Source organism: Leucopleurus acutus (assembly GCF_964270905.1).
Source record: "Leucopleurus acutus genome assembly, chromosome: 16".
NCBI lineage: Eukaryota > Metazoa > Chordata > Mammalia > Artiodactyla > Delphinidae > Leucopleurus > Leucopleurus acutus.
In genome coordinates this window covers 9730031-9753266 of record NC_139158.1, presented here as the reverse complement: position 1 = coordinate 9753266, position 23236 = coordinate 9730031, and the positions used below count along the sequence as shown (strand labels likewise).

The 23236-nt window shown below is 48.0% G+C and overlaps 1 protein-coding gene across 1 annotated transcript; it reads left to right on the top strand.

Annotated features, from left to right (window-relative positions):
* Positions 1–296: 296 nt before the first annotated feature.
* Positions 297–22707, top strand: RFC2 (replication factor C subunit 2). The gene is made up of 11 exons (XM_082856921.1): positions 297–432; positions 3078–3147; positions 5312–5353; positions 5652–5758; positions 9304–9405; positions 10699–10799; positions 17978–18135; positions 18384–18449; positions 19174–19254; positions 20450–20563; positions 22137–22707. Exons 1-11 carry the CDS (start codon positions 326–328, stop codon positions 22245–22247), a joined length of 1059 nt encoding a protein of 352 aa, XP_082713047.1. The 5' UTR covers positions 297–325; the 3' UTR covers positions 22248–22707.
* Positions 22708–23236: the final 529 nt, after the last annotated feature.

The following is a 23236-nucleotide window of genomic DNA, read 5'->3' as shown; positions in this document are numbered from 1 at the left end:
GCCGCACAGAGAGGGCCTCCCCGACAAATCTCACAAAGACGAAAACCAACGAACGTCCCTTATTGGAGCGACCAGCCTTCTCGGAAGGCGATGCGGTCCGGTCTCGCCTTCCACTCACTACCCAGACCGTACACCAGGTCTCCCATAGCAACTGCCGTCAATAGCAACTAGCTCCCCCTCCAGGCCAGTGCCCTCTGCGCAGGCGCAGAAAGGGGCGGGCAGAAGGCTTCCGCTCGCGCCCAGAGTCCCTCGCAAGCAAGGGGCGGTGCCTGCGTGATGGCGTCATGGGGTGAGGTCTCTGGAGGCGGGAAGAGGCGGCGGGAGAATGGAGACGCAGGAGAGTGGCGGTGGCAGTGGCGAGTGCGGGGCCCAGGACCCTGACCCGGCCCCCAGCAAGGCCCCCGGCAGTGCCGGCCAGTACGAGCTGCCGTGGTGAGGATCCAGGCCATCAACGATGGGTTCTCTGGACATGTGGGTGGGCGAGTGGCGGGCCGTGTGTCCCGGGGTAACCAGGGGCGGGAGCTCATTTGGGGGTCACCTGAGCGGAGCAGGAGGCCCCGGGGTGGTGTCCAGTAGATTATTATTTGAAGAAGGCAAGGGATGTGTGTCGCTAAGCCCACCTGGGGTGGAGACTGACCAGTCTGAACTCTGGAAGCGGGGTCTTGGTCAGAACAATGCTAGTTGTGATAATAGCCGCCCGCTGCGACCACGCACTGTGCACCAGGCGCTGTGCCAGCCGCGGCTCTGATGGTCGCTCGGCGGGAAGTGTCGGACGCAGATCCGGAATCGGGATGGTGTGAAGGCCCCCGCCTGTTTTCCGTGGCTTGCTCACTTTAAATAGCAACATCCTGGGCAGCTGGGAGGAAAGGTGACTTGGGAAGTCACCTGCCAACAGGCGCAGGTGTAGGGCAGGCTCTCCACTCGGTTTCCACTCCCTGTGCGCACCTCTCGGAACTCTCCACTGGGCGTGGGAATGGTTTCCTCCCTGTCCGCTGCGTATTCCCATCCCTCCAGCCCACTCCTCTTCTTGACGAGACCAGATACCTAAATGATGGGCAGTATAGCTTACTGGAATATCTACGCTGCGCTATCCAGTCCCCCCACCACTAGCCACATGAGTCTGATGCTAGTCCGAATTGAGATGGGCTTGTAAGTGTACAATACACGCCGTATTTCAAGGACTTAGTTTTTAAAAAACTCAGTAATTTTTATATTGATTACATGTTGAAAATGATAATATTTTGAATATTTTAGGTTCTCTAAATCATATTAGTAAAATAACTTCACCCATTTTCTTTTTACCTTTTTAAATGTGACTATGAGAAAGTTTAAGATTACATATGTGGTTTGCATTATAATTTTCACACACGACCCTATTTTAGATGCTTAAGATACTTCAGTGTGCAAAACAAATTCTGTTGTCACAGAGCTTACATTTGATAAAGACAAGTAAAAAATGAACAAGTAGACATATAATATATTTGATGGTGACAGCTTCTGTGGAGTGAATCGCTATGGTGGTCAGGGAAGGCCTCTGATGAGATGATATTTGAGTAAAGACCTGAATTCAGGGAAGAAGCCATGTGGCCATGGAGGCAGAGAGAGCTTTCAGTCAGGGAGCAGCTATGAAGGTCCTGAAGGAGGAGTATGTTTGCCTTGTTCAAATTCTAGCTGAGAGGGACTTCCCTGGTGGCTCAGTGGTTAAGAACCTGCCTGCCAATACGGGGGACACGGGTTCGAGCCGTGGTCCAGGAAGAACCCACATGCCACGGAGCAACTAATCCCGTGCGCCACAACTACTGAGCCTGCGCTCTAGGGCTTGCGAGCCACAACTACTGAGGCCGAGTGCCACAACTACTGAAGTCCTGGCACCTAGAGCCCGTGCTCTGCAACAAGAGAAGCCACCGCAAATGAGAAGCCCATGGACCACAACGAAGAGTAGCCCCCGCTCACTGCGACTAGAGAAAGCCCGTGCAACGAAGACCCAATGCAGCCCAAAATAAATAAATAAAATAAATTCATTAAAACAGAACAAAATCTAGCTGAGATTTCAGCTCCAAACATTCCCAGGTGGCGATTCCTCCCTCCTCTGGGCTTCCACAGCCCGTGGTTTTCATAAGCAGTTTAGCATTGTAGTGGGATTTGCCAAGCTGTATCTCCCCTCTAGTGGGAAAGCCCTTGAGAGCGAGAACTATGTTTTGCTCATGTCTGCACCTTCTACCTTCTTCCCGTTGAGTGTGATAACTCCTTACACACCGCTTGGCACCTGGAGGGGGCTGAGCATGAAGAATAAATGAGGAGGAACAAGCATGCTCCATCTGCGGACCTTGGAAGAGAGCTGTCTCTGTTTTCTGCAGTATGTGGCAAAAAAGCTTTGCATGCAGCTCCTTCTGGTGCAAAACCAGTACCTGGAGGGAATACAAGCTAAGAGTAAATCAGGGACTATAATAAAGGCAGAGGAAGTCCTGATGGTCAAATCATTGCAAATCTACTTCCACTTCTATTCTCAGAGCCAGAGAAAGTCACTTTCTCTCATAGCATAGCTTGCTTAGTAGAAGAAGTATTGGTCTGAAAAGGCCACTAGGCTGTCCAGTCCACACAGCCTAGTAGGATCACAGGATAGGCCTGCGGTTTCTGTCTAGTCAGCCGTGCTGGGCACCTGGCACAAGTCTGCAGACACTGGCAGTTAAAGGATGAGAAGGGGCCCAGTTGCATCCATGTCTGTCAGAGCAAATGGTGTCAGTGCTGCGTGCGCTGGACCTCTGTTGTGATGGGCAGACTGTGTGGCCACACAGTGTCACATTTCTCCAGATGGCCTGCTCTGGCCCTTCTCCAGCACCAGCAGGTGTTTCTCTGCTGTGGCGGGTTTGAAGTCTTTGGTGCACAATTCTCGTGCGCTTGACTTTTCAAATGGCACTCGGGCATCTCTTTAAATTTAAAACCTGCAGCCATTTGGTGTATTTTTATTGAATGTATATCATCTTCTGACAAAGCTCCCAGAATTGCCCTTTAGTGCTTTCTTTTGGGTAGCGTGAAAATAGCCGTGTCAACATCTTTATGCATTTTCTTAAAAACAGGGTTGAAAAATATAGACCAGTAAAGCTGAATGAAATTGTCGGGAATGAAGACACAGTGAGCAGGCTGGAGGTGAGTTTTTAAAAGAGGATCTTACATCTCATTGTTGTGACTTTGATAAGCTCAAGGCATTTGGAGGAAGACAGCCAAGGTAGCGAGCTGGGGGCTGGCCACAGATCCAGAAGAATTAAGGGAATGGGAGACATTCAGTTTGGAGAGGAATCTAGAAGACAGGGTGGGTAACTTCAGATGTTTGAAGGACTGGCTCATTGGAGAGGGCTTATCAGACTTGTTTTGTATTCTTCGAGAGCAGAGGTGGCAAACTTTGTCTGCAAAAGCCGATGAATAGATATTTTAGGCTTTGCAAACCATATAAAGTCTTTGTCAAATATTCTCTGTATTTTTTTTTTGGCCGTGCCGCGTGTGCAGCTCATGGGATCTTAGTTCCCCGACCAGGGATTGAACCCGCGCCCCCTGCAGTGGAAGCGCAGTCTTAACCACTGGACCCCCAGGGGAAGTCCCTTTGTTTATTTTTTAAACAACCCTTTAAAAATGTGAAAACCATTCTTAGCTAGGGAGCTTATAAAAACGGGTCTCAGGGTGGACTACCCCCACTCCCCCCACCTTCCTCTCCATCATAATTGCTAAGCCCTGCCTAAAGCAACTAAGTGACAAGGCAACCGACTTCAGGATGACACAAACCGGGAGCAAGCAGAAACAGTCAGCAGTAGAGGAAGCTTTGAATTCCCAGCCCTAGAGGTCTTTAGGCAGAATCTAGAAGCCCAGCTATCTGAGACATGACAGAGGTGGTCTCTGTAGTAACTGGGGCTTAGACTTCAACAGCTACCAAGGTATTTATTTATTTTACAGACTTATTCATGTGGCAAATATTTGAATATCTTCTCTGGGCTAGTTATGGTGCGGTTTTAGGAACGGTTGATATAATGGTGAACAGACTAGACCTGAGCCCAGCTCTGCGTGGGATTTACAGTCGAACTGGGGCAGCATTAAAGTCATCAGGCCATGTGATAAGCACTCTGCTAGGGGACGTACAGGGGCTGTGGGGGCATGTGGGTTAGTTCAGGGAAGAGTTAACCTGTTTACAGAGTCCTAATTCCCAAATGGAAGAAGTGACACCAAAGCTAAGTGAGTGGGAGTCAGCCAGACTTGGGGGGTCGGGGGTGGAGAGAGGGGAGGCAGCAGGAACAGCATGTGCAAAGGCCCGGAGGTGAGAGAGAGCATGGTTTATTCTATGGCGGGGGTGGGGGGTGGGGAGTGGGGAATGCCATCTGAGTGGAATACAGGGTAGTGCTTTCCCGACATGGATGGCATACGAATCGCCTGGGGATGCTGTCAAAATGCAGGTTCGGATCTGGTAGTTCTGGAGGGGGGTCAGAGAGTCTGCATTTCTGACAAGCTCCCAGGAGATGCCGATGCTGCTGGTCTGTGGAGCCTACCAAGTAACGAGGCTGTAAAGCACATGTACTGGGGGGTGGGAGGGGCGAGCTGGTGAGGTGGGCAGGGCCTCATGAGCCAGGTTTAAGGGTTTGAGTCATCCAAGAGTTCCAGTCAGGTAAGAGTGTTTTCAGAGATGTGTATTTTAGAAAATTGGTTATGTTACCGTATGGGAAATGGATTGGAGTGGGGCAAGATTAGATGCAAGGAGACCAGCCAATGGCCTGTTGAAAGCAATGCAGGCAAGAGGTAATGGGCTAAGAAGAATCTAAAAAAGAGTGGCTATATGTACATGTATAACTGATTCACTCTGCTGTACACCTGAAACTAACACAACATTGTAAATCAGCTAGACTCCAATAAAAATGTAAAAAAATAATAATTTTTTAAAAAGGGGTCCTGGGCTAAGAAAGTGGCAGTGGGCTGCAGAGAAGGAAGTGGTCTCCAGATAAAGGAGAAAGAGAGGCCCAGCCTTTGTCACTGAGGGGCTGCATGGGGTGAGGGAGAAGGCCAATCAGGGATGACGGTGACCTCCAGGTTCCTGGTGTGGGCGGGAGGGTTGATGCCGTTGACAGTCCGTGGAAGGGGAAACATGGGGGGACCTCAGGTTTATAGGGGAAAGTGTTGGATTCAGGTTAGAGTGTGTTGACCTGAGTGTTCCACGGGGCATCCACATGGAACAGTTTGTAGCCATGTTTGCTACACGGGCCTGTGTGGTTGGGGAGACCTGGCTCCTCAAGTTTGCAGATGAACCAGTTTTAACGAGCATTTCTTCCTTCAGGTCTTTTCAAGAGAAGGGAATGTGCCCAATATCATCATTGCTGTGAGTACTGGGTCCTGGCCCTGTTGGACATCTTGGAGCTCGTTTTCGCCCCCTCTTAAGCGCTTTCTCATGTACAGAGCTTCCTCCTCAGAGAAGCCCATGACCACCAGAGCCCATACCATTCCCACCTCCCACTGGTCAGGCCTGCGGGTTGGTTGCTGTACTGATCTGGTGTGTGCTATGGGTTGGGAGGGCTCTAGGCGGGGGCTGAGCGCAAAGAGTGGTGAGCAGTAAATCGGGAGTTCTCATTACGTTCATTCTGTTGGCTTGAAGCACTTACTGGAGATCTCATTCCTAGGGCCCCCCAGGAACCGGCAAAACTACCAGCATCCTGTGTTTGGCACGAGCCCTGCTGGGCCCGGCCTTCAAGGATGCCGTTTTGGAGCTCAATGCCTCAAATGACAGGTACACCTGGGAGTTAGGCCTGAAGGGTGGCAAGTGTTTCACATTTTGAGCTGTTATAGAAACAACATTTTTCAGGTCTCTGTAGCACTTATAGAGCTTGTTTTGCTGGCTTTGTGTTTTCCTTTAATCTTTCCAATGAAAGAGAATGGGGATTGCTGGCTTGTTGATGTGGCATCATAAGCACTTGACTTATAGGTTTAGTTTTTTTGTTTTTTAATGGAGAGTTTAAAAATTACTTTTAATTGTGCTGAAATACACATCGCATAAAATTTACCATCTTGGGACTTCCCTGGCGGCGCAGTGGCTAAGGATCCGCCTGCCAATGCAGGGGACACGGGTTCAAGCCCAGGTCTAGGAAGATCCCACATGCCGCAGAGCAGCTAAGCCCGTGCGCCACAACTACTGAGTCCGCACTCTAGAGCCCGCGAGCCACATCTACTGAGCCCACATGCCTAGAGCCCGTGCTCTGCAACAAGAGAAGCCACCGCAATGAGAAGCCTGCCTGCCGCAATGAAGAGTAGCCCCCGTTCATTGCAACTAGAGAAAGCCCGTGCGCGGTGATGAAGACCCAACACAGCCAAAAATAAATAAATAAAATAAATAAATTTATTAAAAAAAAATTTACCATCTTAACCATCTTTAAGTGTACAGTTCAGTGGCGTTGGGTACATTCACATTATTGTGCAACAGATCTCCAGAACTGTTTTCTTCTTCCCAAACGGAAACTCTGCACCCATTAAACAACAACTCCCCATTCCCCTCCCCTAGCCCTTGGCACCCACCATGTGACTTTCTGTCTCTATGAATTGACTATTCTAGGAACCGCACACAAGTAGAATCATACAGCATTTGTGCTTTTGTGACTGGCTTATTTCACGCATATTTCAGGTTCCTCCATGTTGTAGCATGTGTCAGAATGTCCCTCCTTTTTCAGGCTGAGTGGTATATACCACTATGTTTTGTTTATCCATTCAGCTGACAATGGACACTTGCGTTGCTTTTATCTTTTGAATATTATGAACTGTGAATAATACTGCTATGAGCAGGAGTGCACAAATATCTCTTTGAGACCCCGCTTTCAATTCTTTCAGATATAGACTCAGAAATGGAATCACTGGATTATTTGGTAATTCTATGTTTCAATTTTTGAGGGACCGCTGTACTGTTTTCCATAGTGGCTGCACCATTTTACATTCCCATCGACAGCACACAAGGGCTCCCTTTTCTTCACATCCTCACCAACACTTGTTATTTTCTGTTGTTGTTAGTAACCATCCTAATGGAGGTGGGCTGCTAGTTTACTTTTTTTTTTTAATTTATTTTTGGCTGCATTGGATCTTCATTGCTACATGCTAGCTTTCTCTAGTCACATCGAGCGGAGGCTACTCTTCGTTGAGGTGCACAGGCTTCTCACTGCGGTGGTTTCTCTTGTTGCAGAGCATGGGCTCTAGAGCGCGGGCTCAGTAGTTGTGGCGCACGGGCTTAGTTGCTCCGCGGCACGTGGGATCTTCCCGGACCAGGGATCGAACCTGTGTCCCCTGCCTTGGCAGGCGGATTCTTAACCACTGCGCCACGAGGGAAGTCCCTACTACTTTTATTTTTTTTAACATTAAATTTACCACCTTAACCTTTTTGCTTTTATTAATTAATTAATTTATTTATTTTCGGCTGCACAGCGTGGCTTGTGGGATCTTAGTTCCCCGACCAGTGATTGAACCTCCGCCCATGGCAGTGAGAGAACCCCCGCCCATGGCAGTGAGAGAACCACTGGACTGCCAGGGAACTCCCCCAGTTTACTTTTTAGACATGGGATAGTAGAGGATTATAAAATGAGGACCTGTTGAATAAAATGTCTGCAAAGTCTGCCTTTGGTTATTCCCTGAGGACGTGGTTCTCTACTCTGCAACGTTTTCCTGGTTTTGATGATGTATACAGACCTGAAACGGGCTCTGCTGTTTGAATGCAACTAACAGCTCGTCGGCTGCCATGAACACGCCTGCAGTTGAGCCGTTTTGTAAACGCCGATTCCAGATAGCAGATACCAGCAGAAAGTTTTGGTGGCTCTTAACTGTGTTGAAGAGAGAATGGCCCGTAATTGCAAATATTTTCAATTTTAGATTTATTAGAGGGATCCATACAATGGCTTTTTTTGGTTCCTTTATCATCTGTTTCCTTCCAGGAACCTTATTAGACACACCTGCCTTCAGCTTTTGATCACTTACAAACTGTACCCTGTAAATGTGGGTGTTCGAATATCAAAGATGAACGAATACTGTCACATGTTCTTTTTTTTTTTTAATACAGTTATTTATTTATTGGCTGTGTTGGGTCTTTGTTGCTGCTCTCAGGCTTTCTCTAGTTGCGGCGAGCGGGGGCTACTCTTCATTGTGGCACTCGGGCTTCTCATTGCAGTGGCTTCTCTTATGGAGCACGGGCTCTAGGCTCATGGGCTTCAGTAGTTGTGGCACGCAGGCTCAGTAGTTGTGGCTTGAGGGCTTAGTTGCTCCACGACATGTGGGATCTTCCCAGACCAGAGCTCGAACCCGTGTCCCCTGCATTGGCAGGCAGATTCTTAACCATTGTGCCACCAGGGAAGTCCTGTCACATGTTCTTTTAGCAAAACAGGATGGTCCAAGTTCTTGTCACAAGACATTGGAGAGCTAAGTCCTTCCTGTTGAGTGACTAACTGGGTGAAAATATGTTTAGTTTTTGTCCTTAGAAATATGTTCACGCCTTGATTCTTAAGTTTGAGAAAATTCATGGAGGATTTTGGCATCTGAAGACTCGTAGTCTAAAATTTTGTTTATGTGATCTATTTCACCATCAGCATCATCAGAGTCTAGAATCCTGCTGTTTCTCTACTTCATTTTCTGACTTGTCTTATAATGATGAAACATCTTCCGCTGTCATTTCTTTTCTCTGTGACATTATGGGTAGAAAATGAAAAAATTTGAATTTTTGGCTGTGGTCAATGAAAGCTTTCAGATGGTGTATCTGAACTACTTTTGTATCTTCCAGAAAGATAATGTAGTACCTCACGAAACAATAAAAAACTGAAGGATGAGGCAGTAGTAACAGTTTTTCCGAATATTGCATCAATCTTCTAAGCATTTCCATCATTCTTTCATTTTATTATTTTAGTCTTTTTTAGCATAGTTGGGAATAATTGATGAGTAATGATGAAATAAGTACTAGGATGATGAAGTAGCAAACATTTTAAGATACAGGAAGCATAAGATTACTGAGACCCCCAAAATGTATCTTAGATTATAAAGAATCCAATGGACCCATATGATAATTGCAAGATAAAATGAGTTTCATTCTGTTTTTAAAAAGTAAGTAAATTTTTTCCTTTGTTCTTCTGAAGACCTCCAAGAAGGAATAAAAGTAATGAATGACAATCCTTATAAATAGTTAGATTGCCCAAAAAGAAACTTAAAAACTAAAGTTGGGCCCATGATGGTGTCCTGAGGGTTAAAAGTCCCCGTGAAGGTGAGTGAATTAGTCTCAGAAGGTGACAGTAATATTGTGGCTCATTGTTTCAGGGGCATTGACGTTGTGAGGAACAAAATCAAAATGTTTGCCCAACAGAAAGTCACCCTTCCCAAAGGGCGACACAAGATCATCATCCTGGATGAAGCAGACAGGTAGAGTGCTTTGCCGGGAATTTGTTACCTTTATCTCTGAGTCTTTTATCGGCCGGATTAAATCAGGAGGAAGAGCTCTCACCTTGGCACTTCTGTGACAGATTTGCTTATCGCATCTTCAAAAGAGATTTAATAGAGGCCTGAGCCCTGAACCTGATCTTAATTAAGTCATTTACAAACATTTGTCTAAGACAGTTCAGGTGTTTGTTCCAGCATCACTTACATGCATAATTTAAATGATTTTTTTAAATTGTGGTGAAATATATCTAACAGAAAATTTACCATTTCAGCCATTTTCAGGCGTGCCGTTCAGCGGCATTTAGGACATTCACAACATTGTGCGATCGTTATCAGTATAAGTGGAAAAATGTTAGGTGCCATTTAGAAAAATAACAGTAATTCATGTTCGTTGAAGAAACTTTTAAAGATATGGGTAATTTCTTGCTTTATTTTATCTCCTGTTTTTCTACACTGTGCATTTTTACATAGTTGAGATGATAATAATTATAATTTTTGTATCCTGGTTTTGCGTTTTAACGCGAAAAGCAGAGTTCCATGTTATTGTAATCTTGTTGTGAACATAGGTTTTATATTTTTTTTTGCGGTACGCGGGCCTCTTACCGCTGTGCCCTCTCCTGTTGCCGAGCACAGGCTCCGGACGCGCAGGCTCAGCGGCCATGGCTCACGGGCCCAGCCGCTCCGCGGCATGTGGGATCTTCCCGGACCGGGGCACGAACCCACGTCCCCTGCATCGTCAGGCGGACTCTCAACCACTGCGCCACCAGGGAAGCCCTGAACATAGGTTTTAATTGCTGTATTCTGTTCCATTTTGTTCCATAGTGGGGATACACCTTAACCATTTTACTGTAACATTATTTACAGCAGTAATAGCCGCTAACATTTATCCAGCACGTATCTGTAAGCATTTGCATTATGCTAGGTGCTCTGCTACACACTTTACATGTTATTGTTTTATTTAATTGTCATAACAACCCTCTGAGGCGGGCAGTAGCATTATCTCCTTATAGGCGATGACATTGAGGCTCAGGTAATTTGCCTAAAGTTCCCACAGGAGTGGATGAAGGAGCTTTGAGGTGAGCCCAGGCAGCCTGCCTGCAGGGCCTCTGCTCTGTCCGTGTGCAGCCTGTCTGCGTGAGACCCACACGGGGTCCCAGAGAGAGACTGAGCATGCCCAATCAGGAGTGTAGGCTTCCCAGGGTCCGTAGGAGGGGATTTGTGTCCCGTGGACCTTGGGTCCCAGCTGCAAACCGCCCCTTGTGTTTTTCTTCTCAGCATGACTGATGGAGCCCAGCAAGCCTTGAGGAGAACGATGGAAATCTACTCCAAAACGACCCGCTTTGCTCTTGCTTGTAACGCTTCGGATAAAATCATAGGTGAGCGTCAGCTCTGCATGGCTCGGGGTCCACGTGCCGTTCACGTTGGCTCTTTAGCAGCAGAAGAGAAGGGGCTTTTTGATCGCCTGCCGTGGGCTGAGCACTGTATAATCCGCTTTCTCATTTAATCTTATATAATTCTATGAGGAGGTATTGTTAGCTCCACCTTAGAGATGAAAAAAACATGGAGCTCAGAGAGGTTGAATAGTTTGCCCAAAGTCTCACAGCAAGCCGAAGAGCCGGGATTGGAGCCCCAGGTCTGTCTGACTCTCGCATCACAGGCGCGTGTGATGTTTTGGTATCCTGTGCGCAGTGTCACGGTCACGGCCCCTGTGCAGATGTGCTCTTCCGCTTTCTGTGTGTCCGGAGCGCTTGGCATACAGTGTGTCTGCACGCTGGGTTTTGTCGTTACCAGGAGTTGCCTCCCCTGTGAAACCTCACACGCTCATCTTCCTGACCTGGCGTTGGTCCTTCCAGCCCCCTCCCTTCCTCCCTCCTTCCCTCCCAGCAGTCTGTCTTCTTCCTCACTGCTTTGAGCCCTCCCACCTCAGTGTCTCAACTTCCTGCTGGTTTCACACCCTTCCCTTTCTGATACAGACTGTGAGCACAGCCCAGCTTTTTTTCACTCTCTCTCTGACTATTTCTCACAGCTCTCTTGTCCCTCTGTCCTTGCCTCACATCCGCCCCGCTAACCCCCAGCCTGTGTAAGCTCAGCCGTCCGGCTCCTCCACCCAGACAAGCGTGGTACCAACCATGATGCCCCCCAAAGTCATTGTCTCCAGCCCCAGTGGGCTCGTGGCCCTTGACCTTCCCCAGGTCATGAATCTATTCCACAAACATCTACTCTGTTCCTAGTAGGTGTCGGGCACTGGGCTAGTGCAGAGCAGACAGAGTTTAACAGGAAACGTTCTCTACCTTCAAGACACCCACGGTGCAATGGAGGAAACTGTGCTAAAAGGTCTTGATTTATGGCCGCGTATGTTGCTTGTCTCCTTACCAGTGGTAGGACAGGTCTGGGAGGGCGGGAGCTGTGTTATACTTAAAGAACTGCCCCCACCCCCCAGTGCATTTTTTTTTAATTTAAATTTTTATTATAAATTTTACTGTAAAATTGAAATGAACAATATCCTAGAAGTCAAAATTCTATCTACAGGTAATGGCAAGAGTAGGGAAACTACAGAGTCCAGATTTTACCAAATAATGTTCAACTTTCCAGATCAGCAGCTTAACTGGAAACAACATGAACTTTGTAAGCAAACAGATTTCAAATCAAATCCCTGCTCCCCTAACTAACAACTGAGTGGTATCAAACAAGGTAGCTGTGCTATCTTTTTTTTTTAAAACATCTTTATTGGAGTATATAATTGCTTTACAATGTTGTGTTAGTTTCCGCTGTATAACAAAGTGAATCAGCTATATGTAGCTGATCAGCTATATGCAGCTATATGTATACATATATCCCCATATCTCCCCCCTCTTGCATCTCCCTCCCACCCTCCCTATCTCACCCCTCTAGGTGGTCACAAAGCACGGAGCTGATCTCCCTGTGCTATGCAGCTGCTTCCCACTAGCTATCTATTTTACATTTGGTAGTGTATATATGTCCATGCCACTCTCTCACTTTGTCCCAGCTTACCCTTCCCCCTCCCCGTGTCCTCAAGTCCATTCTCTACGTCTGCGTCTTTATTCCTGTCCTGCCCCTAGGTTCATCAGAACCATTTTTTTTTCTTTTTTAGATTCCATATATATGTGTTAGCATACGGTATTTGTTTTTCTCTTTCTGACTTACTTCACTCTGTATGACAGACCCTAGGTCCATCCATCTCACTGCAAATAACTCAATTTCGTTCCTTTTTATGGCTGAGTAATATTCCATTGTATATATGTGCCACATCTTTATCCATTCATCTGTCAGTGGACACTTAGGTTGTTTCCATGTCCTGGCTATTGTAAATAGAGCTGCAATGAACATTGTGGTACATGACTCTTTTTGAATCATGGTTTTCTGAGGGTATATGTCCAGTAGTGGGATATCTGGGTCATATGATAGTTCTATTTTTAGTTTTTTTAGGAACCTCCATACTGTTCTCTGTAGTGGCTGTATCAATTTACATTCCCACCAACAGTGCAAGAGGATTCCCTTTTCTCCACACCCTCTCCAGCGTTTATTGTTTGTAGATTTTTTGATGATAGCCATTCTGACCGGTGTGAGGTGATACCTCATTGTAGTCTTGATTTGCATTTCTCCAATGATTAGTGATGTAGAGCATCCTTTCATGTGTTTGTTGGCAATCTGTATATCTTCTTTGGAGAAATGTCTATTTAGGTCTTCTGCCCATTTTTGGATTGGGTTGTTTGTCTTTTTGATATTGAGCTGCATGAGCTGCTTATATATTTTGGAGATTAATCTTTTGTCAGTTGCTTCGTTTGCAAATATTTTCTCCCGTTCTGAGGGTTGTCTTTTCGTCTTGTTTATGGTTTCCTTTGCTGTGCAAAAGCTTTTAAGTTTCATTAGGTCCCATTTGTTTATTTTTGTTTTTATTTCCATTTCTCTAGGAGGTGGGTCAAAAAGGATCTTGCTGTGATTTATGCCATAGAGTGTTCTGCCTATGTCTTCCTCTAAGAGTTTTATAGTGTCTGGCCTTACATTTAGGTCTTTAATCCATTTTGAGTTTATTTTTGTGTATGGTGTTAGGGAGTGTTCTAATTTCATTCTTTTACATGTAGCTGTCCAGTTTCCCAGTGCCACTTACTGAAGAGGCTGTCTTTTCTCCATTGTATATTCTTGCCTCCTTTATCAAAGATAAGGTGACCATATGTGCATGGGTTTATCTCTGGGCTTTCTATCCTGTTCCATTCATCTATATTTCTGTTTTTGTGCCAGTACCATACTGTCTTGATTACTATAGCTTTGTAGAATAGTCTGGAGTCTGGGAGCCTGATTCCTCCAGCTCCATTTTTCTTTCTCAAGATTGCTTTGGTTATTTGGGGTCTTTTGTGTTTCCATACAAATAGTGAAATTTTTTGTTCTAGTTCTGTGAAAAATGCCATTGGTAGTTTGATAGGGATTGCATTGAATCTGTAGATTGCTTTGGGTAGTATAGTCGTTTTCACAATATTGATTCTTCCAATCCAAGAACATGGTATATCTTTCCATCTGTTTGTATTATCATTAATTTCTTTCATCAGTGTCTTATAGTTTTCTGCATACAGGTCTTTTGTCTCCTTAGGTAGGTTCATTCCTAGGTATTTTATTCTTTTTGTTGCAGTGGTAAATGGGAGTGTTTCCTTAATTTCTCTTTCTGATTTTTCATCATTAGTGTAGAGGAATGCAAGAGATTTGTGTTCATTAATTTTGTATCCTGCTACTCTACCAAATTCATTGATTAGCTCTAGTAGTTTTCTGGTAGCATCTTTAGGATTCTCTATGCATAGTATTGTCATCTGCAAACAGTGACAGTTTTACTTCTTCTTTTCCAATTTGTATTCCTTTTATTTCTTTTTCTTCTCTGACTGTTGTAGCTAAAACTTCCAAAACTATGTAGAATGATAGTGGTGAGAGTGGGCAACCTTGTCTTGTTCCTGATCTTAGAGGAAATGGTTTCAGTTTTTCACCATTGAGAATGATGTTGGCTGTGGGTTTGTCATATATGGCCTTTATTATGTTGAGGTAGGTTCCCTCTATGATGAGTTTTGATCATAAATCGGTGTTGAGTTTTGTCAGAAGCTTTTTCTTCATCTATTGAGATTATCTTTTTTTTTTTTTTTTGCGGTACGTGGGCCTCTCCCTGTTGTGGCCTCTCCCGCTGCGGAGCACAGGCTCCAGATGCACAGGCTTAGTGGCCATGGATCACGGGCCCAGCCGCTACACGGCATGTGGGATCTTCCCAGACCGGGGCACGAACCCATGTCCCCTGCATCGGCAGGCGGACTCTCAACCACTGCACCACCAGGGAAGCCCCTATCATATGGTTTTTCTCTTTCAGTTTGTTGATATGGTATATCACACTTATTGATTTGCGTATATTGAAGAATCCTTGTATTCCTGGGATAAACCCCACTTGATCATGGTGTATGGTCCTTTCAATGTGCTGTTGGATTCTGTTTGCTTGTATTTTTTTTTTTTTAATATTGACATATGTCGTGAATTTTTAAATTTATTTATTTATGGCTGTGTTGGGTCCTCGTTTCTGTGCGAGGGCTCTCTCTAGTTGTGGCAAGCGGGGGCCACTCTTCATCATGGTGCGCGGGCCTCTCACTATCGCGGCCTCTCTTGTTGTGGAGCACAGGCTCCAGAGGTGCAGGCTCAGTAATTGTGGCTCACGGGCCCAGTTGCTCCGCAGCATGTGTGATCTTCCCAGACCAGGGCTCGAACCCGTGTCCCCTGCACTGGCAGGCAGATTCTCAACCACTGCGCCACCAGGGAAGCCCTGTTTGCTTGTATTCTGTTGAGGATTTTTGCATCTATGTTCATCAGTGATATTGGCCCGTAGTTTTCTTTCTTTGTGACATCTTTGTCTGGTTTTGGTATCAGGGTGATGGTGGCCTCGTAGAATGAGTTTGGGAGTGTTCCTCCCTCTGCTGTATTTTGGAAGAGTTTGAGAAGGATGGGTGTTAGCTCTTCTCTAAATGTTTGATAGACTTCGCCTGTGAAGCCATCCCCCCAGTGCATTTTGCATAGGGCTATGCGTGGATGGGTCTGTTTTTTTGAAACTGCAGTTATTGGTGGAGAAAGGTCTGGCCCTCTCTTTTCATGAAATTAATTTTTCTGGTATATATCGGTAGCATTCTGATTATTTTTTAATTTCTAAAGGGATATAAGAACCATGTAAACCAAATCTCTAAAGAAATGTATTGCTTAGCTTTAGAGGAGATGGTTCATGATCAAATCACTGCAGAGCTGATTTTTGAAACTGTCAGTAACAACCTCACCTTAGCTCCTGGAGTTACACCAGTTAAGGGAGAGCTCTGCTTTCTTGGAGGAAGGCTAGGGCTGCTTTATTCTGACGTGTATCTGAATTCGCAGCTTTTGGTACTTCTCCAAAGAGAAAAATCTATGAAAGGAAACTTCTAGTGTAGTTTGCATATTAATTGCTTTTAGATAAGAATTCCTTTGTGTTTTTTTGTTTTGTTTTGTTTTATTTTATTTATTTTTTGGCCGCACCGCGTGGCACGTGGGATCCTAGTTCCCCGACCAGGGATCGAACCCAGGCCCCCCGCATTGGCAGTGCGGAGTCCTAACCACGGGACCACCAGGGAAGTCCCAAGAACTCCCGTTTCGAATTGGTCTTTCTCTTGTCTGTGCTGTTAAGGCAAATATGTAAAGAAGGTTCTGTCGTGAATCTTCCTGATTTCAGACAAATTGAAATGAACTCTTAGGAAAGCCGTTCTTTGAAACGTCTCATCCATTGGACAGATGTTGAACACAGTGTTTTATGTGCACAGCATCTCCTCCACCCAAGGCACAGTGGAGGCTACAGACCTGTATGAGGCTCTGTCCCTGCCCACCAGGGGCTCACACAAGGCAGGGGGTGTGTCCCAAAGCCAGCAAGCCCTGAGCCATCTCAGGTCCTCCCTTTTCTGCTCACCACCACAGCCAGCCCCTCAACCAGAATCAGATCCAAGGTCATCCCACCTCCCCAGTGTCTTGAGCCCCTACCCCTCCTTCCGTCACTCTAGGTCTGGCCTCAGTTTCTCCCCTTCACTGGTGCAGTGTCCCTGCAGCTTCTCTGCACCTGAGTCACCAGCTGGCTGCCGGGGTCTTCTCAGCACAGGTCTGACCCTGCCACTCCCCCACTGAGCCCTTCAGTGGTCCCTCGTTGCCCACACAGCCACGCCCGCCCGCATCCTAGCACACAGGAGCCCTTTACCCGCAGCCTCATCTCCTTCTTCCCTGTGTGACGCAGCTGCACAGTGCCTCACGGCTCCCCAGAGCCCCTGTGCCCTTTCATCACTCTTGCCTCTGAATGTGCTGTTCCTTTTGCCTTTCCGGCCTGGAACGCTCGTCCCTAAAGGCCCAGCTCAGAACTCACCTCCACAGAGCTGATGGCTCTCCGGCTGGGCTCCTGGAGCCGTTCCTACAAACCTCTTCCATGGCCCTGTCCCAGGGTGTGGGAACGTCCCTGTTGGTGCTCACTCCTCTACCCCGGCAAACCTAAGCTCTGAGGGACCGGGGCCTGGTCGTGGTGTTCGTCCACTGCATCCCTGGGGGAGGTAACTGGTTTCTTTAATGCAAATAAACGAACAGGAACATGTTCCTTGAAAGTGTATGTGAGAGCAAAGGAGGGGCGGTCACTTCGGTCTGGGGTGGTCTGGGCCGGCTCCGCGAGGAGGAGGGTGGGAGGAAGAGCTTTTTCAATGACGTCTGTGATTTAAGTGGGGAGAAGCTGGGAAAGGACGTCCTTGGTGGGAGGAGCTGCCAGGAGAGCACAGGTCGAGTTTTCCATGGGAGGCACGCGGGCTTAGGAGAGGAGAGACGGGTGAGGCTTGCGGAAGATTTTATGTAGGAGGGTCAGAGGCGGTCTGTACTGTGGCCTTGGTGGGCAGTTGAAGGGTTTGCCTGGGCAGGCAGAGGTGACGACAGATCAACACATTTTGAGGAAAGCCAGTGGGGCAGCAGAGCAGGATGGATCAGAGACCCACTCGGGGCGTGGAGATCACGGAGATGCTGTTGTCATGGTCTGAACTGAAGGTCAGGGATAGCACCCAGAATCCGGCATTCGTCCATCTGGTGGTTCTCATGTGCCTCAGAATCTCCTGTGGAAGCTTAAAGAAGCCACGCAGGTGCCCTGTTCTCACCCCAGACTGGCTGGGTCATGACCTGCCCAGAAGGGCCCAGACGTACCTCACACCCGGTGATTCAGGAGGCCACCTGGGCGCGCACTGACTCTCCTGTAGGCTGTGGCACGTGGCTGTCTCTATCCTGGAGGATCTTTTCCCCTTCTGGAAGCCCTGGCCAGCCAAGGTCAGCCTGGGCAGTCCTAGCTGAGGCCACTATTGGTTGGTATTTTGAAATTGAGCCTGTTTGCCGGGTCCCTCTTGGGCACTGCTGGGCAGGGGCTGTGGCACCAGCATGGCCGGGCCATGTGGCTCTTGCGGCTGCTTCCGAGTAACTGAAGGACCGACGGGGTCACGCCGTGCTTTGCTGGGGAGCCTGACTCCCTTCCTGTCCCGTGCAGAGCCCATTCAGTCCCGGTGCGCGGTCCTCCGCTACACCAAGCTGACCGACGCCCAGATTCTTGCCAGGCTGCTTTGCGTCATCGAGCAGGAGAAGGTGCAGCACACGGACGACGGCCTGGAAGCCATCCTCTTCACCGCCCAGGGCGACATGAGGCAGGTGCGTGCGCCACCGCTTGGGCGCCGGCCTCCCGGGCTTGCTGCACCCCTCGTTTGGGGGGAGAGGGGGGCGACTGCTGCCTGGGGATGAGTGTAGCCAGACTGGGGAACGTTGACCAGATACACTGGTGGGGCCTCGGGCCAGTGGGGAGCAGGCCTGCAAGTAGGGGGTAAGTTCGGATCCCAAGAGGGGAGATGGGGCGGGCAGAGACTGAAGATCACCCTGGCCTTGTTTCTGCTCCTCGGCAGGCGTTGAACAACTTGCAGTCCACTTTCGCGGGATTCGGCTTCATCAACAGTGAGAATGTGTTCAAGGTAGAAGCTGGCGTGGGCATCACGGTCGACAGAGCGTTGTGCACCTGCTGGGGCCAGCAGAGGAGGGCGGGCGGGCGGCGTTGGGAGGAGGGGCACAGACTCGCCCCCGCGGAGAGCAGGAGGGGCTCGGCTGTGGCGTGGTGTGGGTGGTGGACGTGCCGCGCTGCTGCGGCAGGCCCAGGGCTCCCATGTGTGTCCTGTTTGGTCCTCCCACATCCCTGCACGCAGATGTTCTCATCATTTTGGGGCTGAGGAAACAGGCCCGAGATCACGCTGAGGCTGGGGGCCCTGTCCAGGGCAAGCCTGTTCCTCTTCCAGGTGGGAGATTGGCCCCCAAAGACCTCCCAGTTCTTAAGTGGGTTCAGAGAGTCCACTGGGCAGGTCATCTTCTCAGTGATGTAAGACAGGTGCCTCGTGGCTTTGAAGCTGCCCCTTGTGTGTTCATTCCTTATTGGCTCTTGTGAATTCATCTGGTGTGAGAAATCTGTAATGATGATGTCAGAGGCTTTCCCTCACCGCACTAGGTCGACACCGAACTCTATTTGGTGACGACTCTGGTGGTGAGAGAGGCATTCCCAAACCTTGTTCTGTTTGCTGGAGAATTCAATGTAAACAGCAAGTGAAGACGGTGGGTACCTAGGTTGCCCAGACGTGGGTCTGCCAGGGCTCCTCCTCGGATGGCCCCCCTCAGCCCCAGACCGGCCTCTCTTTTCTGTTTGCTCAGGTCTGTGACGAGCCCCACCCCTTGCTGGTGAAGGAGATGATCCAGCACTGTGTGAGCGCCAGTATCGATGAGGCCTACAAGGTGGGTCTCCTCCCCCTTTCCTGACGCGGGGGGAACCTCTCGCTTCTTGAGCCGGGCAGAGAGGGCGCTCCCTGTGCTGCGGACTTTGCTCCATCTCATTCTTAACTGATGCTGGGAGTTGGGTGCCCTCTACAGGCGAGAAAACTGGCTCAGAGGCTAAACTCGTTACTCTGAATCACACCGCTTGAAAGTAATAGACCTGGGATTCAGAGTCATGCCTTTCTACTCGAATTATATTCTCTGCAAGAGGAATTTGTCCTCCTAGGACATGAGGAAAGAACAGCCCAATTCCTTGCTTTATAGAGAAAAGCCATCTTTCTCTTTGTGGAGGGGAGCTGTCCCCCTCTATCTTCCTGAAGAGCCTGGGAATGGGCATCCTGGGACCCAGAGCCTGGTCCTATGAGCAGATTCCAGTGGGCATTGTTGGGGTGTAGGTGACCCTCAAGTCCACGTGGGGGGCACTGATGTGATCTGAGGCCATTGCTCTGATTGCAGCCGGTTTCCCTCCCCATGCTGCCACCAAACTAAGCTACAAGCTGAGTGGGTTTAGGGCAGAGCTCGACCTCTCGTGAAACTGGCGTGCAAGGCAGGGAGACCCAGGCACGTGGCCTGAAGGACGCCGTCAGATTTATGGACACGGGGCTAACCCCACCCCCTGCGTTTGCCCCAGGGAGCCAAGGACTCCAGGCCCTGCAGTTGGGGTGGGGTGAGCGTTGGAACTGGGGCCTGGGGTTGAGAAGGCAGGAGGCTGAGACCACTGCGGTCATCTCTGCCCTGGTCAGGATTTGTTCAGGCCTAATCGTCCCGGGGGTGTTCATTTATAAGAGTGGCAGCTCAGAGAGCGTAGCAGACACTCTGGGGTGCTTACTGGGACGATTAAAAAGTCTTTTTAAGAGCCTTGGATAAAGACGTTACAGGGTATGGTGGTAGACCGTCTTGCAGTATGGTTTAAAACATTTGCGATACTATCTCTCTGCCTGCTGGGAAGATCGATCACCCCACATGACCTAAAGGGTGCGGCCCACCAGCAGGGCCGCTGCGTTGGGCCGATTCTTAGAAGCACTCGTGCTGTCTCAGATGGCCTGTCTGCTCCCAGCTGTGTGACGGGCCTGAGACTGGTGTGGGTTTGACCTCACTGCCCCCAGTACCCTTGTTCACACAGTTACGCGGCCTCCGTGTGTTTTCTTTTGTCTAGATCCTCGCTCACCTGTGGCATCTTGGCTATTCCCCAGAAGACATCATTGGCAACATTTTTCGAGTGTGTAAAACCTTCCAAATGGCAGAATACTTGAAACTGGAGTTTATTAAGGTCAGTGAGAGTAGAGCAGTGCTTCTCTCGTCAAGAACGCGGGCCACGCCGAGGTTTTGTTTTACGCGCAGACCAGGTGCCTGGAAGATGCTCAGTCAATGGCCGGTCATCCTGGGGTCTGGGGGTTTGTTTAAGTCAGTCCTGCCAGGCAGTGACCTAGTTCCTTGGAACGACTCTCTTTATGAGAGAGGTATTTATTTGTTTGTTGTTTAAGTGAGATTAACTGAGGTGTAATTTAAATAGAGTAAAATTCAGCCTCTTGGGTGCATTCTGTTGACAAAAGCATTCACCCTTGTGAACACCACTACAGTCAAGATATGAACAGCTCTGTCATCTCCCCAAATGTATGGGCTGCTTTGTAGTCAGCTTGTCCCCCTAGCACCTGGAAACCACTGATCTCTTTTCTATTTTGGGGACAGAATTTTCCAGAAGGCCATACAAGTGGAATCAAGCAGAACGTCACCTTTTATGTCTGGCTTCTCTCACTTCACTTAATGCGTTTTGGATTTGTTCACGTTGTTGCCTATGTCGGTGGGTCCTTCCTTTTCATTGCTGAGTCGTGTTCCCCTGTGTGGACGTCCCACTGTTGTTCACCAGTTGAAGGACACTTGAGTTTCCAGATTTTGGTGACAGTGAATAGAACCACTATAAACATTTGTGTATGTGAACTGGTGTGAACATGAACCCCAGTTTTCATTTCTCTTGGGTAACTTCCCAGGAGTGAGATTCCTTGGTTGAATGGTAATCGAAGGGTTAACTTTATAGGAAACTTCCAAACTTTTCCAAAGTGGCTATAGAATTTTGCCTTTGTATCAGCAATACGTGAGCATTCCAGACAATGCCCCTTCTGGTCAGCACTTGGAATGCTCAGTTGGTCTTTTCTAAGCCATTCTAATAGGTGTATAGTAGTATCTCATTATGGCTTTAATTTGCATCTCCCAATAACTAATGATGTCAAGTACTTTTTCATGTGGCTTATTTGACATCCATGATCTTCTTTGAGGAAGTGTCTAAGTCTACCCTTTTTTTTTTTTTTTTTGTGGTACGCAGGCCTCTCACTGTTGTGGCCTCTCCCGTTGTGGAGCACAGGCTCCGGATGCGCAGGCTCAGCGGCCATGGCTCATGGGCCCAGCCACTCCGCGGCATGTGGGATCTTCCCAGACCGGGGCACGAACCCGTGTTCCCTGAATCGGCAGGTGGACTCTCAACCACTGCGCCACCAGGGAAGCCCTACCCATTTTTAAATTGGGTTGTTTGTGTTCTTATTATTGCGTTTTGAGAGTTCTTTATATATTCTGGTTACAAGTCCTCTGTCAGATATGTGTGTTACAAATGTTTTTTCCCAGTCTGGCTTTTTTTTTTTCTTTTTCATTTTCTTAGCAGTACCTGTCAAAGAAATATCAGCAACCTTTTAGGAAATAAATTGAACACCTCAGAGTTCATTTTCCAGCTGGAGTTTGAGTTCACTGCATCACTTTTGAGCAAACCATTCGTTTAGATGTTCAGATTTTAAAAACTAAACTTCTTCCCTCACTTATTAACCAGACTTAAATTTGATTTTTTTTTTTTTCAGGAAATTGGATACACTCATATGAAAATAGCGGAAGGTGTGAACTCCCTTCTGCAGATGGCAGGGCTCCTGGCCAGGCTGTGTCAGAAGACAATGGCCCCGGTGGCCAGTTAGAGCAGAGAACTCATTCGCTGGGTTATGAGTCCTCGTCACTGAGAGGCAGGAGTCATAGCCTTCTGATTTGGAAAAAGTGCTGCCTTGGATGGCCCTGGAGCGCATCTTCCTTGCCGTCACCTTCCAGTACGTCTCCCCTGCTCCTGGAGCGTTTACCCTCAGCCTCAGACTCGTGGTGGGGTGACAGCATGGAAAGGCCCCAGAGACCCTCCAGGGCCCAGTGCCTGATCTGTGCATGTGTTGGCATTTTAGTAATAAAACCGTACAGCTTTGTCAGCAGAAAGGTGGCAGTGCAAGGCCACAAGGAAAGCTGGCTTCCCGTCTCTGTGTATACGCCCCTAGTGTCCTACAGGTAGAAAGGTGATTTCGATAATAGACTGGACAGGCTAATCTCAATCTTTCTAGAAGCCTAGAGGACAGTCCCACAGGGTGAGGCAGGGTTTGTTGTAATTTATCAGCTTCTCAGAACAGCCCAGGGCCCTGAGCCCTTCAGAAAGGACTTGGCGAGAATCACAGAGGAGGATGGTGCAGACGGGCATAGGGGACCCTCCCACCAGGTCGCCTTTTCTGTGCAAACGGGTGTACGCATTTGCTTTAGAATGTCCCAGTGAATTTGGCATTAATTTGTGGAATTGCTTTTTCTTTTTTGGCAAGGTGTTATTTTTTTCCACGTTTAAAAATTATGAAAAATATCAATTGTACGTAGAACAGAGAATGATACAGGGAACTTCCACATACTCATCATCCATCTTAGCAGTTTTACCAACACGTGGCCAGTCTTGTTTCCTCTGTACCCGACACCAGCACCAGCATCCTACCCCACTCCCAGATTTTTCTGAAGCAAATCCCAGGCAGGGTTAGACACGTGTCCAGACCATGTGGTTGAACGGATACAGGAAAGGCTCCAGGGTCACTGGTTCTTTGCGGTCAGGGTTTTGATTAAGAGGGGAAAAAGAATTAAGGTCCTCAGAAACTGCAGGGGGAAGGTT